The sequence below is a fragment of the Neopelma chrysocephalum genome, unplaced genomic scaffold (assembly GCF_003984885.1).
Source record: "Neopelma chrysocephalum unplaced genomic scaffold, ASM398488v2 Primary Assembly neopelma1_74, whole genome shotgun sequence".
Taxonomy (NCBI): domain Eukaryota; kingdom Metazoa; phylum Chordata; class Aves; order Passeriformes; family Pipridae; genus Neopelma; species Neopelma chrysocephalum.
Genome location: NW_020897735.1, coordinates 6,149,578 through 6,161,702, shown reverse-complemented (window position 1 = coordinate 6,161,702; position 12,125 = coordinate 6,149,578). Strand labels below are relative to the sequence as shown.

The 12,125-nt window shown below is 43.5% G+C and overlaps 2 protein-coding genes across 3 annotated transcripts in view; one reads left to right on the top strand and one right to left on the bottom strand.

Annotated features, from left to right (window-relative positions):
• The window catches only part of CFAP77 (cilia and flagella associated protein 77), a 60,069-nt gene extending 59,281 nt beyond the window's left edge, over window positions 1-788 (bottom strand). The window contains exon 1 of the mRNA XM_027688021.1: window positions 535-788. Within this exon, the coding sequence (XP_027543822.1) occupies window positions 535-660 (126 nt within the window). The 5' untranslated portion in view covers window positions 661-788. The remainder of the gene's footprint in view (window positions 1-534) is intronic.
• A 309-nt stretch (window positions 789-1,097) lies between these two features.
• On the top strand, window positions 1,098-8,462 carry TTF1 (transcription termination factor 1). 2 transcript variants are annotated; one of them, XM_027687859.1, is made up of 13 exons: window positions 1,098-1,129; window positions 1,364-1,468; window positions 1,800-1,899; window positions 2,076-2,949; window positions 3,754-4,004; window positions 4,341-4,526; window positions 4,954-5,032; window positions 5,312-5,442; window positions 5,958-6,186; window positions 6,468-6,557; window positions 6,765-6,830; window positions 7,418-7,503; window positions 7,899-8,462. In XM_027687859.1, the coding sequence occupies exons 3-13, from the start codon at window positions 1,830-1,832 to the stop codon at window positions 8,048-8,050; spliced, it is 2,214 nt and encodes a 737-aa protein (XP_027543660.1). In that variant the 5' UTR covers window positions 1,098-1,129; window positions 1,364-1,468; window positions 1,800-1,829; the 3' UTR covers window positions 8,051-8,462. The 2 variants fall into 2 exon arrangements, with proteins under 2 accessions (XP_027543660.1, XP_027543661.1); XM_027687860.1 differs by having other exon boundaries at window positions 1,800-1,903.
• Window positions 8,463-12,125: the final 3,663 nt, after the last annotated feature.

The following is a 12,125-nucleotide window of genomic DNA, read 5'->3' as shown; positions in this document are numbered from 1 at the left end:
TCCACAGCAGGTCTGAAAATCCTAATTACAGAATCCTTAAGGTTGGAAAAGCCCTCCAAGATCATCGAGTCCAACCTTTGACCGATCACCACATTGTCAACCAGACCGGAGCACCGAGTGCCATGTCCAGCCATTCCTTGGACACCTCCAGGGATGGAGACCCCATCACCTCCCTGGGCAGCCCCTTCCAGTGCTGGTGCTATTTAGGTGCACTTTGTGTGCCACCCTCCTCTGCCTCATCTTCTGTGGGGGATGAAGAGCCACCTCAGTGACATCCCCGTCCCTGTCCCCGAGCTCCCCAAACTGTGGGACCACAGACTGGGAAAACCCCCGACCCTCAAATGGAGAACTCTGTTCCCGTCACCTTCTGGGACCACCAGGACTTCACACGAAGACGCAGCGAGGAAACCCAATTTCCCCTCCCGTTTTCAACTTTAACGGGAACCTTTTCCGCTGAGGAGCTGCCGCGGGGACCGTGACCCCCCCCTCCCGCCCTCCCGGGGGTCCCGTTCGCAATGGGGTCTCGGGGCTCACCTTGATGATGAGCGGGTTTTCGAACATGCTGAGCCGGATCACCCCGAGCCGCTCGTTCTCGGTGCCCGGGCCCGCCTCGGCCAAGGTCATGGGCCGCCGCCGGGGCCCCGCCTTGCCCCCCGCCATGGCCGGGGAGCTCTCGGGGGTCCCTGTTCACGGGGGTCTCCTGGCAGTGCCGGTCCGGGAGTCTCGGTGGTCCCGGTGCCGGTCCCGAGGCTCTCTTGCCAGTCCTGGTCCCCGTCCCGGTCCCGGGGGTTTCTTGGCGGCCCCGGTCCCGGGGAGTGTCTCTGCAGTCCCAGTCTCGGTCCCGATGTGTCTCTCTCTCTGCCCTCCCGGTCCCGGGGGGTCGGTCCCGGTCCCGGGGGGTCTCTCCCAGTCCCACTCCAGGTCCCGGAGGGTCTCTCCCGGTTCCGGTCCCGGTCCCACCGATCGCGGGGCGCGCGCGGCGTCGTCCGTCTCCCGGGCAACGGGCGGTGCGCCGCTCTGACGGGTCCGGCCGGGGCCCCTTCCGCCGAGGGGAACGGAAGATCCGGCGGTCGCGGGGCGCGGGGGGGACGGCGGCGGGGGCGGACGGCGGCGCGGGCGGACCCCACGTGTAGGTGGCGGGGACGGGACGGGGGGTCTGGGGGTCCATGAGGGGTTTTGGGGGTTCCTGAAGGGCTGCGGGGTCCTGGCGCCGCCGAGAGCGCCTTGAGTGCATGTCCACGGTAGTCCCAGGGCGGTGGAGAGGAGCGGCGGGGCCCTGCCCTCGGCCGGGCCTACGGGCGGGTTTATAGGTAAGCGGCCGCTGGGACGAGCTGTGTGTGAGCGGTTCGGTGTCTGCCCACAGGGCCTTCGCCAGCCGGTGATGCCCGGCGCCGGCCAGCGCTGCAGACTGCCCTGGGGCTGCGAAATTCAAGGGCTCGTGTTGCGAACGTGACGCGAGTGTTGCTCGGTAAGTACTTTTTCTATGTGCTGGATGTGGAAAACGTGCTGAAAATCCTTCGTGCCTGCTGTGTGTAACTGTATTCTTCAGGAATTGCCATGTGCTGGGACAGAGCCGGCAGGGCTGAGCTCGGCATAGGCCGGTTTGAGCGCGGGCAGAACCCGTCAGAAGCTTCTAATTAGAGAATTGGGTTTAGTGCTGATTAGTCTGATACTTCTTTGTTAATTTTAACTTGTTGCTGCTTCAGTGCTGAAAGCAGAGTTGAACAAAACAGTCTGACGGTGCTTAGTTACTCAAAATCAAACTAATAGTTATTAAAGTGTGTATTTTGCTGTTCCAGGAAGGCACTTTCAGGCTGAGTCCAGCTGTGATGCACATCTGTTCCACAAAGAAGGTGTCAGTTTTTCATAGGCACTCTGCAAAACCAGCTGGTTTGAAAAGTGAGTGGTTTTATTTTATGTTCCTAAGATAAAATGGAGCATTTAATTTTTAAAGTTTTGGATGAGTTTTGTGCTTTTTGTTGTTTTTTTTGGGGGGGGAGGGGTTTGTACTGTTTAACATGTGTCATGGTAAATAAATTACAACACTCCAATAAAGCTCTTGTCTTTTGTCTAAGAAAAAATGAAAGGAATGGCATGTGCAGATGATTTCCAAGGCCAGGATTTCCTCAAGAAGAGGAAGAAGAAGAAGAGAAAACAAAAGGAGTGCAATGACCAACATGGGAATGATGGGAGTGGGGAAGACCCGGAGCTTGGCCGAGCTTCTCCTCTGCTGTTTGAAAACACAGCAGCACAGGGTGGGGAGGGCAGCCAGAAGAAGAAGAAAAAAGCCCAAAACAAGGGTGAGAAGCAGCAGGCTTCCATAGCTGATTATTGTGTGAGAATAGACCAGGAAATTACCAATGGAACTGGAGTGGAGGCTTCCCAGAAGAAGAGAAGGAATCAGGAATGCAGTGAGAGCACGGACGAGCAGAGCGATGTCACCTGTGTGTTGGTGAACCAGCACAGCCCTGGGGGCTGCCAGGGCAGCACTCTGGATTATGTGTACATTAAAAAACCCCCCAAGAAGAAGAAGAAAAAAGCAAAGCTGCCTGAAGGGGGTGAGGAGCGTGAGGGGCCTCCCTCCCAAAGAGCCAGCGAAAACAGCAGAGAGAAACCCAGGAAGAAGAAGAAAAAAAGGAGAGGCAGCAGTGTCCACGGTGGGCAGGAGGATGCAGATGGAGCTGCTGACCAGACGTTGTCATCTCCAGGGCAAAACAGGCCAGTGGGGGACAAAGGGCGGCCTTCACTTGCCCAGAAGGGGCAGAGGCACGAGGATGGAGACTCTGATGCTGCTTCTGCCACGAGCGAGCCCTCAGTGGAGGTACCTGCTGATTTTTCCACACCCAGTAAAGCACCTGATGGAGCTCAGAAAACTCCAGGACGTGCTAAAAAAGCAATTAAAAGCAGTGCTTTTGTCACGGAAGAAAGTTCTTCAGAGTCAGATGAGATGTAAGTTTTGGAGTTCTTTTTTGTTTTTTTTTCCCCTTCTCTCACCCCCCAAATGTGTTTTTTTTTAATGTTATTTGGGTCCACAGATTTTTTTTCGTTCTGTTTTGTATGTATTTTAAAGAAAAACTTTTAACTTACACAGCATATTGAGATGTTAGAGACCTACTTTAAAAGCTTCATTATCTTATGGAAATACAATAACAATTTGTAAGAATACACTACTGTTGCCTTCAGTGTGGGCTCTTTCCTCCTTTCTAAAACCTGTAGATATAGAAATAATTTAAGTTCAAGCAATTCATATTTAGTAAAAAAAAAAGGAGGGGGAGAAAAGAAGGGAGTTTGTGTGTTAAATTTGGTATTTATAGTGAACATGTGCATTTTAACCAAGCAACTACTAAGGTCACCTAAAGAATTTAATGTTTTGTGCAGACAAATGTTCTTGTAAGTAGCTCTTGATGATTTTACAGTGTCTAGAACCCACAATAAGTGCACTAGGACAAATGGAAAAAAAATCTGTGTGCCAGTGGTACCAAGAGACACTATTTCTTCAGTGTGTCCAAGGGTGAGAGCTTTGTGGATTTTCTAAACCTCAGAAAGCTCTTTAACTATTGTTAGTATAGAAATTTGATAATAATTTATATCTGTGTTAAGAGGTTGGAAATATAAGGGGGTGGATGTGTGAAGTGTTCCTTTTCCTTTAATGAATGGGCACATTCATTCTTTTAGTGGTAGAGATACTAAGAAAAAACTCTGGTTTGGAGTTCTAGTGGTGTATTTATGTCTGGTTTTGTTTTTAAACCTCAGGACCCCCGAACCCTCAGCATCAAATAACAAGAAGAACCAGAACAGTTCCTTTGCTGAGATGGCAGCCTCTGATGAGGTGAGTCTGGATGATGATGAATACCTGGACTCTCTCACGTCTTCATTCATGGATTTGGATACTGCCAGAGAAGAACTGAAAGAGTTTATTCCTCATGTGAAGAATATCTCAGACACTTCCATCAGGAAGATGGCTGGAAGAGACCTGGCAAGGTTTAAAGAGTTTAAAAAACAAGGTGAGCTCTCTAAAATACTGTTGCAGCAAGGAAGGACCTGTGCTCTTGTTTTGACAGAGGGAAAATAGTTATTTGTATCGTGCCTGTTGCATCCACAGAGTGATTCACTTCATTCCAACTGACATATTTTCTGTTTCTCTGTTTTGTAGCATCTACTTTCTAAGTGTTAAATTGCAGTCCAAACTGTGTGTGTAAATTACTGGTTTGTCTCTTTCAGTTTTCTTTTTTCCCCTTTGGATTTGTTGATCTCTTGTTAAACCTGAGCTAAAACCTGAAACATATAAAAGATGATACTTGAGGTTTGACTTGTTTTTTTTTTTACCTTGTGTATTTTAGGCATGGCTGTCAAGTTTGGCAGATTTACCCAGAAGGAAAACGATCAAATCCGGAAAAATGTTGAAGAGTTCTTATCCATCAGTGGGATAGACAGTGCTGAGAAACTCCTGTTCACTTCCAGGTATCCAGAAGATAAAGAAACAATCAATCGCCTCAAGGCAAAGCATCAGTTCTGTGAGAAAATTTGTGAGTATTTTAGTTCCTTCTCAAACAGCTGAATGTTCCATTCCACAGCCTGGTGATACCATGATATATTTTTTAAACTAATTTTTATTTAAAAAGCATGGGAGTATTCACTATGTCAGTTAAATTTTAATTACACCTGGATCAAATGCACAGCCAGTCCATAGAGTTTGTAGCTTGTGAGGAGCAGGTTTGTGCCTGAGAGTTCAGAAGTTCAGTGTCTGATACTCACCCACACATGTGCAGGCACCTACACAATTATTTACCAGAGTACATTCTCTTGAGTGGGTAGAATCTGTTGTTGGCAGCACAATCATGAAAATGTGTGGTGTTGGGTTTGGGGTTTTGTTTTGTTTTGGCTTTATTTTTTTTCTAAAGTGGCCTCACCACTGTGAGAAATGTTTCTTAAAAATGATCCTTTACCTTCTAGCTGAGGGCATACCCCGACCCTGGAGGCTGATTTATTACAGAGCAAGGAAGATGTTTGACCCAAATAATTATAAAGGAAGGTAAGGGAATAATTTAAGGGTTTCTGAATGCTCATATCTGTATCTGTTGGTTATTTTTGCATTAAAAATTTATGTAAAAGAAGATCATTTTTGCCATTTGTGCCAGTTACTGTGTCTTAATGGACAGGTCATTTTTCTGACTAGCCCTTACTGACTCCTCTCTTTTAAAGTGTGACTTGAAGTGGTAGTGATGATAACATTGACCACCTGTAGAGGTTACAGCTCTTTTAAAATATTGAAATGGTTTGAATTTACAGCTGTGCCCATTTCCTCAACCAGGTACACTAAGGAAGAAAAAGAACAATTAAAGAAGTATCAGGCTCTGCATGGCAATGACTGGAAGAAGATTTCTGAGTTGATGTCCCGTTCTAACCTCTCAGTTGCCATGAAATTCTCTGAAATCAAGTCAGGTAAGTAATTCTAAGAAAAAGCATTAATTTTGTGTAATGCAATTTGAGAAGTTATATTAGAACTGTATGTTTTATGTACTCTACACATGAAGGAAAAGTCCCTCAAGTATGTGGGTTTTTTAAAAATTAATAATTATTTTGCAGTGGTGGTCCTTTTCTTCAGACTACTGATTGCATTTTCATATGGAAGGGATAAGAACAGTCTCTGATAGCAAAGGGAAAAGAAGTGGAACAAATGCAACTCTTTATTAAACAGAACTGACATATAAATAGATGGTTTCACAGGGAGGGCAGAAGGAGTTTGGCAGGCAGGTTTTAAAAAATAAGGATCAGACTGTTCTTTAGTGATTAGGCTGAACTCTCTCAAGTCTGATATGGAGAGGAGTTTCTAGGAGGTGTGTTAAGAAGCTGGTCTGTAAATAATAACAATGCAAAGTGAAACACTTGCTCTTTTGCCTTTTCCCCTAATCCTATATGATAAATTATGCCTCAATCTGGTGTTTTTTCAATTGTAGCTATTAATTACGGTCCTTGGACAAAGGAAGAGATCCAGAAGTTAAAGCAGGCAGTGAAGGAAGTGATGAGGAAAAAACTGGAAATGGAAGATGGAGGTTCTCCTTCCTCACTGGAACAGTCAAACAGGGATCTCTGGGTCGACCGTGAGAAACTGTGCCAGCAACTCCCATGGACTGAGATTGAAACCAAAGTGGGAAGTCGATACTGGAGACAATGTAAACAGAAATGGTAAGGGTTTGTACTCACCTGAGACAATCAGATGTGTTCTGGGGAGTATTTCTTCTGTCTTTTGTGCTGTCATGATCATTTGGTAGGACATGTAATAGATTGTAGACTACAGGAGAGGTGTTGCAAATGTGCCTGGGACAAATAACTCTTTGCTAGCTGGGGTAAGTTTTCTTTTTGCTGTGATAGCAAAGCCTGATTTCTGCCTCTCTGTGACAGCAGTAGCATCTTGATGCTTGGAATTTCTTGAAATGATGGAAATCTGTTTCTGTGTGTTTTCAAAGGAATTCAATTTTAGTAAAGAAGATGTCCAAAGGGCAGACGTTACATAAATGGATCAAGAGATTACAGAACAAGATCACTCTTATTAAAAGGTACAGTTCAGAGGCACTGGGATGTTGGTTCTGAGCTGGTTTATAAAAGCTTGCAGGGGGAGAACAGCCTGCTTGCAGCTTGATATGTGTTTTGCAACCATTCTTATTCTGGAATAAATGTCCTGTGCCTTCTGACTTGGGGGAGCTGGGGGCACTGAATTATGGCTTGAATTCTGCCTGCAAACTGTTCCTGTTTTACATTCACAGGCTGTATGAAATGAAAGTGGAGGATGCCAATGAAGTAAACTGGGAAGAACTCGGTGATGCTATTGGGTAAACCTTTTCCCCCTTTTTTTATGGATAGAAAGGGTAGTTGAAGCAGATGAATCAAAGTTCTTAGAGCTCTATAACCACAGCATATGTTCAGTTTGACAACACACAGTTGTATATCCTGGCATATCACTGAGCGGGAAACCATCCCTACAGGATCTGAAACTTGCTTTTAACCACATCAGGAAACTCTTGGCATTCCAAATATTGTGTTGTGTATCGGTGCTTCCAAGTGTTAATCAACAAATGGGAAAAAGGGATGATTATAGGATTGTGTAATACAATATAACAGTTGTCTTCCAAATAAAAGAGTGTTGATTATAAAATTACCAGTCCTGTAAATGCTGAACTTCCCCTTTTCCCACATACTTTGTTTCATTTACTGTGTGTGATGGCACGGTGCAGGTTCTTACCTTCAAGGGGAATTGCTGTCTTGAAAACCTGCTTTAATTACAATTTGAATTCCATCCTTTCTACCTAAAGCTAAGCTATTTTTTGACTGGCATCACTCATGAATGGATAACTCAGTAACAACTAAGCTTTGTGATAGTTCCTTGCACCACTGATTCTTTGACCTCTTCTCTTTGCAGAGATGTCCCTACAGCCTATCTTCAAGTACAGTTTTATAGGCTAAAAGTCTCCTTTGTCCCTTTTTGGCAAAAAAAGACTTTTTCTGGTCAGTATCCCAGCTGTTTGTATATACTCCTTAAGGTTTTTGCTTGAATCTAATAAAGAATGCTTATTCTAGTTGAATTTTTTCCTGTGTAGCTTTCCCCTAATTGGCTAAAATCTTGGGCTTTATACTTAATTTACTGAATTTTTTTTTAATAACTTTCAATGTCATCTTTGTGCAGTGCATGTGAACCTCTTCTTTTTAATACCTTGCCTTTAAAAGTTTTATGACTGTGCATTTTAATTTATCTTTGCATGTTTGTATGTAGTGGTGTCCCTGCAGCCACTGTGATCAGAACAGTACAGACATTTTGTGCATTTAACACAATGTTATTTCTGTCTGTGAGATCCTGTTCCCTTATAGATCCAATTAAAACTACTTTTTTTTTTTCCCCCTAGAAATTGTTGATTTTCTGTTTCAATACAAGCTCCCAGAATTAGAAGAAAAGTTAAGAAAACAGCACCTTAGTTCTGGTGATTTATCAGCCAGTCAGGAGAAAAAGGCTTTCCGATTCAGTGTCATTTTTGACTCCAGTGAAGAGAGTGATTAATGGACTGGCCTAAAAGCAACTCCTAATTTGCATTTTTGACTGCAAATGGATCTGGTTGAGAGTGGGTGCAGCTCAACAACTGCAGGTACACAGGCTGTGGAGTGATGGGAAAAGTCAAGATGGGCACGTCTGATATTCTTCTTTCATATTGAAGACTGAGTTCAACAGAGCTTTTGTGCTACTTTTTATTACTTTCATTTAGCTCTGGTTTTAGAAACCTTCATTGCTTTTTAAATGTCTCAAGATATGATTTTTCCACTGCTTTGTTTTCTGTGAAGTTGAGAACTGCTCTTTTCCCTTTATGAATAAACTTGGTTTTCAGAACTTTTTTTTTTATTTAAAATTCATGAAATTGGAAAAAGGCTTTCAATTTGGTTTTAAATCTCTGTAATAACCAATCCTTAAGACATCTGTGTTGTATATCGACAGGTATATCTTGTTCTTAAAAGCACCTAATTTTATTTTTGATGTAGACTTACACTTTTCTCAACCCTCCTAGAGAAAAAGGATATTTGTCCATTTCTGTTCATAATTGTAATGTCATTTCATGCTAAAACCAAAACAGTGCATTTGAAATGTTTTTGTTAATATTTGGAATATAGAGACAAAACAGACTGTGTATGCACATGTATATATATTTACACTTTTATTGTGTCAAGGATAATTTCTACATTTTAATAAGAAAAATGAGCAATAAGATGGAGGTTTTACTCATGGCTTTGTATGATATTTTTATCTCTCTGCCCAGAGTGATTATTTATAAATTGACTGACTGACTGTGAAAAAAACAACCCCCCAAAATCTCTTACTGTGTAAAGTGTTTGTATGGCTTGTTTATATTTCCCATACACTGTTTTAGAGCCTGAGTCTTCTTGCATTATTTTCTGCTTTTCGAGGGTCATTTTGATAAGTTCTTTAATAATGGTTATTGAAAATCCAGAACTTTCAATGGCTTGAAATAAAGGCCTTGTTGGAGGGTCTGGAATGTGACTTGTAGCAAAGGATTTTAAAGGAGAACTTGCCATATTTAACTGTGTCTGGCTTTAGTCTCTCTCAAGATAGTGGGATTTTTGTGGGACAGGTACAAGGGTAAGTTTTCCAGCCAAGACATGAAGTGGGGCAGAGGGGAAGAAAACACACACCAGTTCTTCTCTTGCTTTATGGGTTTGAAGGTGAAAAGCTGAAAAACTTGGACTTTTACATCCAAACAGTTTGTGTTTTTCAAGGAGTTTTTTTTCCTAGAATATGGAGATCTCTGAATTGTGTCCAGTTTTGTGCTGGAGCACAAACAATTGTCTCACTGTAGAGTTTGTAGAGTAGATCTCACAGAAATAAACTTCTACCTCCATAATGAGATTTATTTTATTATTTGCTTTAAAGGAAAACTGTTGTGGATGAGTGGAATGCACCTCACTCAAAACAGAGAAGCAGCAATATGTTTTACTGAGGTAACTTCAGTGGAATTCCAAGTTTACCAGTGGTTTATCAAGATTCAGTAAGTTTGATGGCAAAGTTCACCTTATTAATTACTGCATGGAAGAGACATACAAAGGAAAATTGAGTTAGAATCAAGGTAGAATTATTCACAAAGAGTCTGGAGACACAAAGGGTAAGAAAGACCCTCCTGTTGAGTCATGAGGTTCAGAGTGGACCCCTTTGAGGGGGTCTCAGAGAGGACTCGGTGCAGCTGGATCCAGGCTTAGTCCCACACATGGTCAGTGGTTTATATATGTAAAATTTATAATTAATACTGAGTAACCCCATGGATTAATAATGTTTCTTTAGTACTAATCCCGTGGGTGTCACCAAGGATCTCTCAGAGTAAGGGATCTCTCATCTCTGGGCAACGAAGGATCTCAGAAAAGGAATCTCAAACCTTGAGAGGTTTCCCTGCTCCAGGGGAGTCACCCACCCACCCTGCAGTCCTGCTGCCATTCAGTCTCATTAGGGTGAGATAGCTGTCAGTTAGTCAGTAGTATAGACAACACAGCTGTCTTTGTTTTAGCTCTGCTATCTCATTCTCTACTTTCATTATCTTGCATGTTTGGGCTTCAAAACCACCTTCCAAAATATTTTTCTGAGGCACTTTCACTCCCTTGGCCATGAGCCAGGAGCATTCCGGCTCACAGCATCACTGCAGGGCACCAGGCCTGTTGCATCATCACAGAAACTCCTAAAAGAAGACTTCCTGATCTTTGTTAAAAGCAGTTTTTCTGCAACATGTAAGTCAGGGCAGGTACTATAAATTTGAAGCCATCACTGCACTGGCTGCTTTGGGAAAACACCTGAGAAAAGAGAGTGTCTGTCCCTGGGAGTGGAGTAAGAAAACTCCTTACCTGCATCCTTGGATAAAGTGGGTGTAATCCATTTGCAAGTGTTTGCAGGAGGAGAGGAGTTGTTGATTGTTTCCCAGGTGCTGAATAATGGCACGAGGAAGCAGCTTTTCCCTTTGCCATCCTCTTACCCAGGCCTATGGGAACACAGGCATAGGAAGGCAGTTGTTTCACGTGGATATTTAAATATTATTGCTAACAGCCAACTCTGCAGAGGTTTAAAAAAACCAACCAAACAGACTTCACAGAAGGCTGAGGGAAATAACATTGACAAAGCTTTGTGTATCAGGCTGCATTATAAATAAGAGCATGACAGATCCTTCTAGTGTAGAAAGCACTTGAAAAAGCACCTAAAAACTTGGGTGTTTCAAGCAGATGTGTCTCTTCAAGCATTTTCCTGACGTGTTCATGGCCTGAGTGGTGTTATCAAAGGCAGAGACAGATGAGTTCCAAGGGTTGTGTTTGCAGCAGAGACACACTTCAAAGCTGAGGAGCGTTATGGTGGCAGCAGCTGCAGATCAAACAGGGACTTGCCTTTTTTCACCCCCTGCACCTGTAAGGTCTTAAACAAGGATCACACAATCATCACGGAATATGCTGAGTTGGGAGGGACCCACAAAGACCATCGAGTCTGAAAGAGAGCTGTCAAATATTGTATACTGAAAAGCTGCTGAATCCTGTATATTCCCAATTAAGCCTGGATTTACTAGTGTGGATAACTTTTTCTTTAAAGTTTTAATTTTTAAGATTTTAATAAACTAACACTTAAGTAGAAAACAGTTAATAAAGAACTAATGTAGAATTATTTTAAGCCAAAGTTATGTATACTTCTAATGGATTAAGAACCTTGCATTTTTGGTTAACTTGCTGAGAATTTTCTAACTTTTAGATAATGGATATAGTTTTTGCAACTGGGAAAAAAACCATAACTTTTGCAAGTAAATAGGATGTATCTCTTCAAATGGACAAGTAACCAATCAGCGTTTGACATTCAAGGTTGGGAAGTAATTCATCCAAGACAAAAAAGCTACATCATACAAAGGATTTTTATGGACTAGAAAGCAAAGATTTATATAGTGAGGAGGCATTGAAAGGCGAGATTTAACATGAATGTGTAAAGACCTTAGAAAATATAATGCTTTTTTTGCTTTTGTAATTTCCTTGGAGGCGTTTATGGAGAACTATCCCCATTGCTTCTCCACCGCTGTCAATAAAAAGGAATGCTGCTCAACATTGATCAACTCCGGTGTTGAGTTTCTTTAAATCCAGACAAGAATCACAGAATACGCTGAGTCGGAAGGGACCCACAAGGATCATCGAGTCCAAGTCCTGCACAGGCCCATCCCCAAGGAGTTCATGGAAGGAGGGTGATCCCTGAAAGGAGGGTGATCCCTGTTTGCTGTCTCAGAGCCCCCCAGGCTGTGGGGTGGTGTCACCCCTGTGACCCGGAGGGTCAGAGGCGCCCCTGGAGCTCAGTGGCTTCATCCCCCAGCCCCAGGAGGAGCCAGGCCTGAGCAGGGACCAGCCCTTTTCCTGCCTGATGTGGGATGCGCACGAAGAGGCACGAGGGGTATCCACGAGCGGCTTCCATCGCACCAGAAACCCCCGCGCCCCCAGGGTCATCACTGCAGGCAGCTGGAGCCGGCCGTGCGTTTGGGGTGGGATTTTATTATTCCAGCACTTATTTAATTCTACCCTGGAGAGCTCCAGCGCCGTTCACGTCCCCCTTTCCCCCTGCCCGC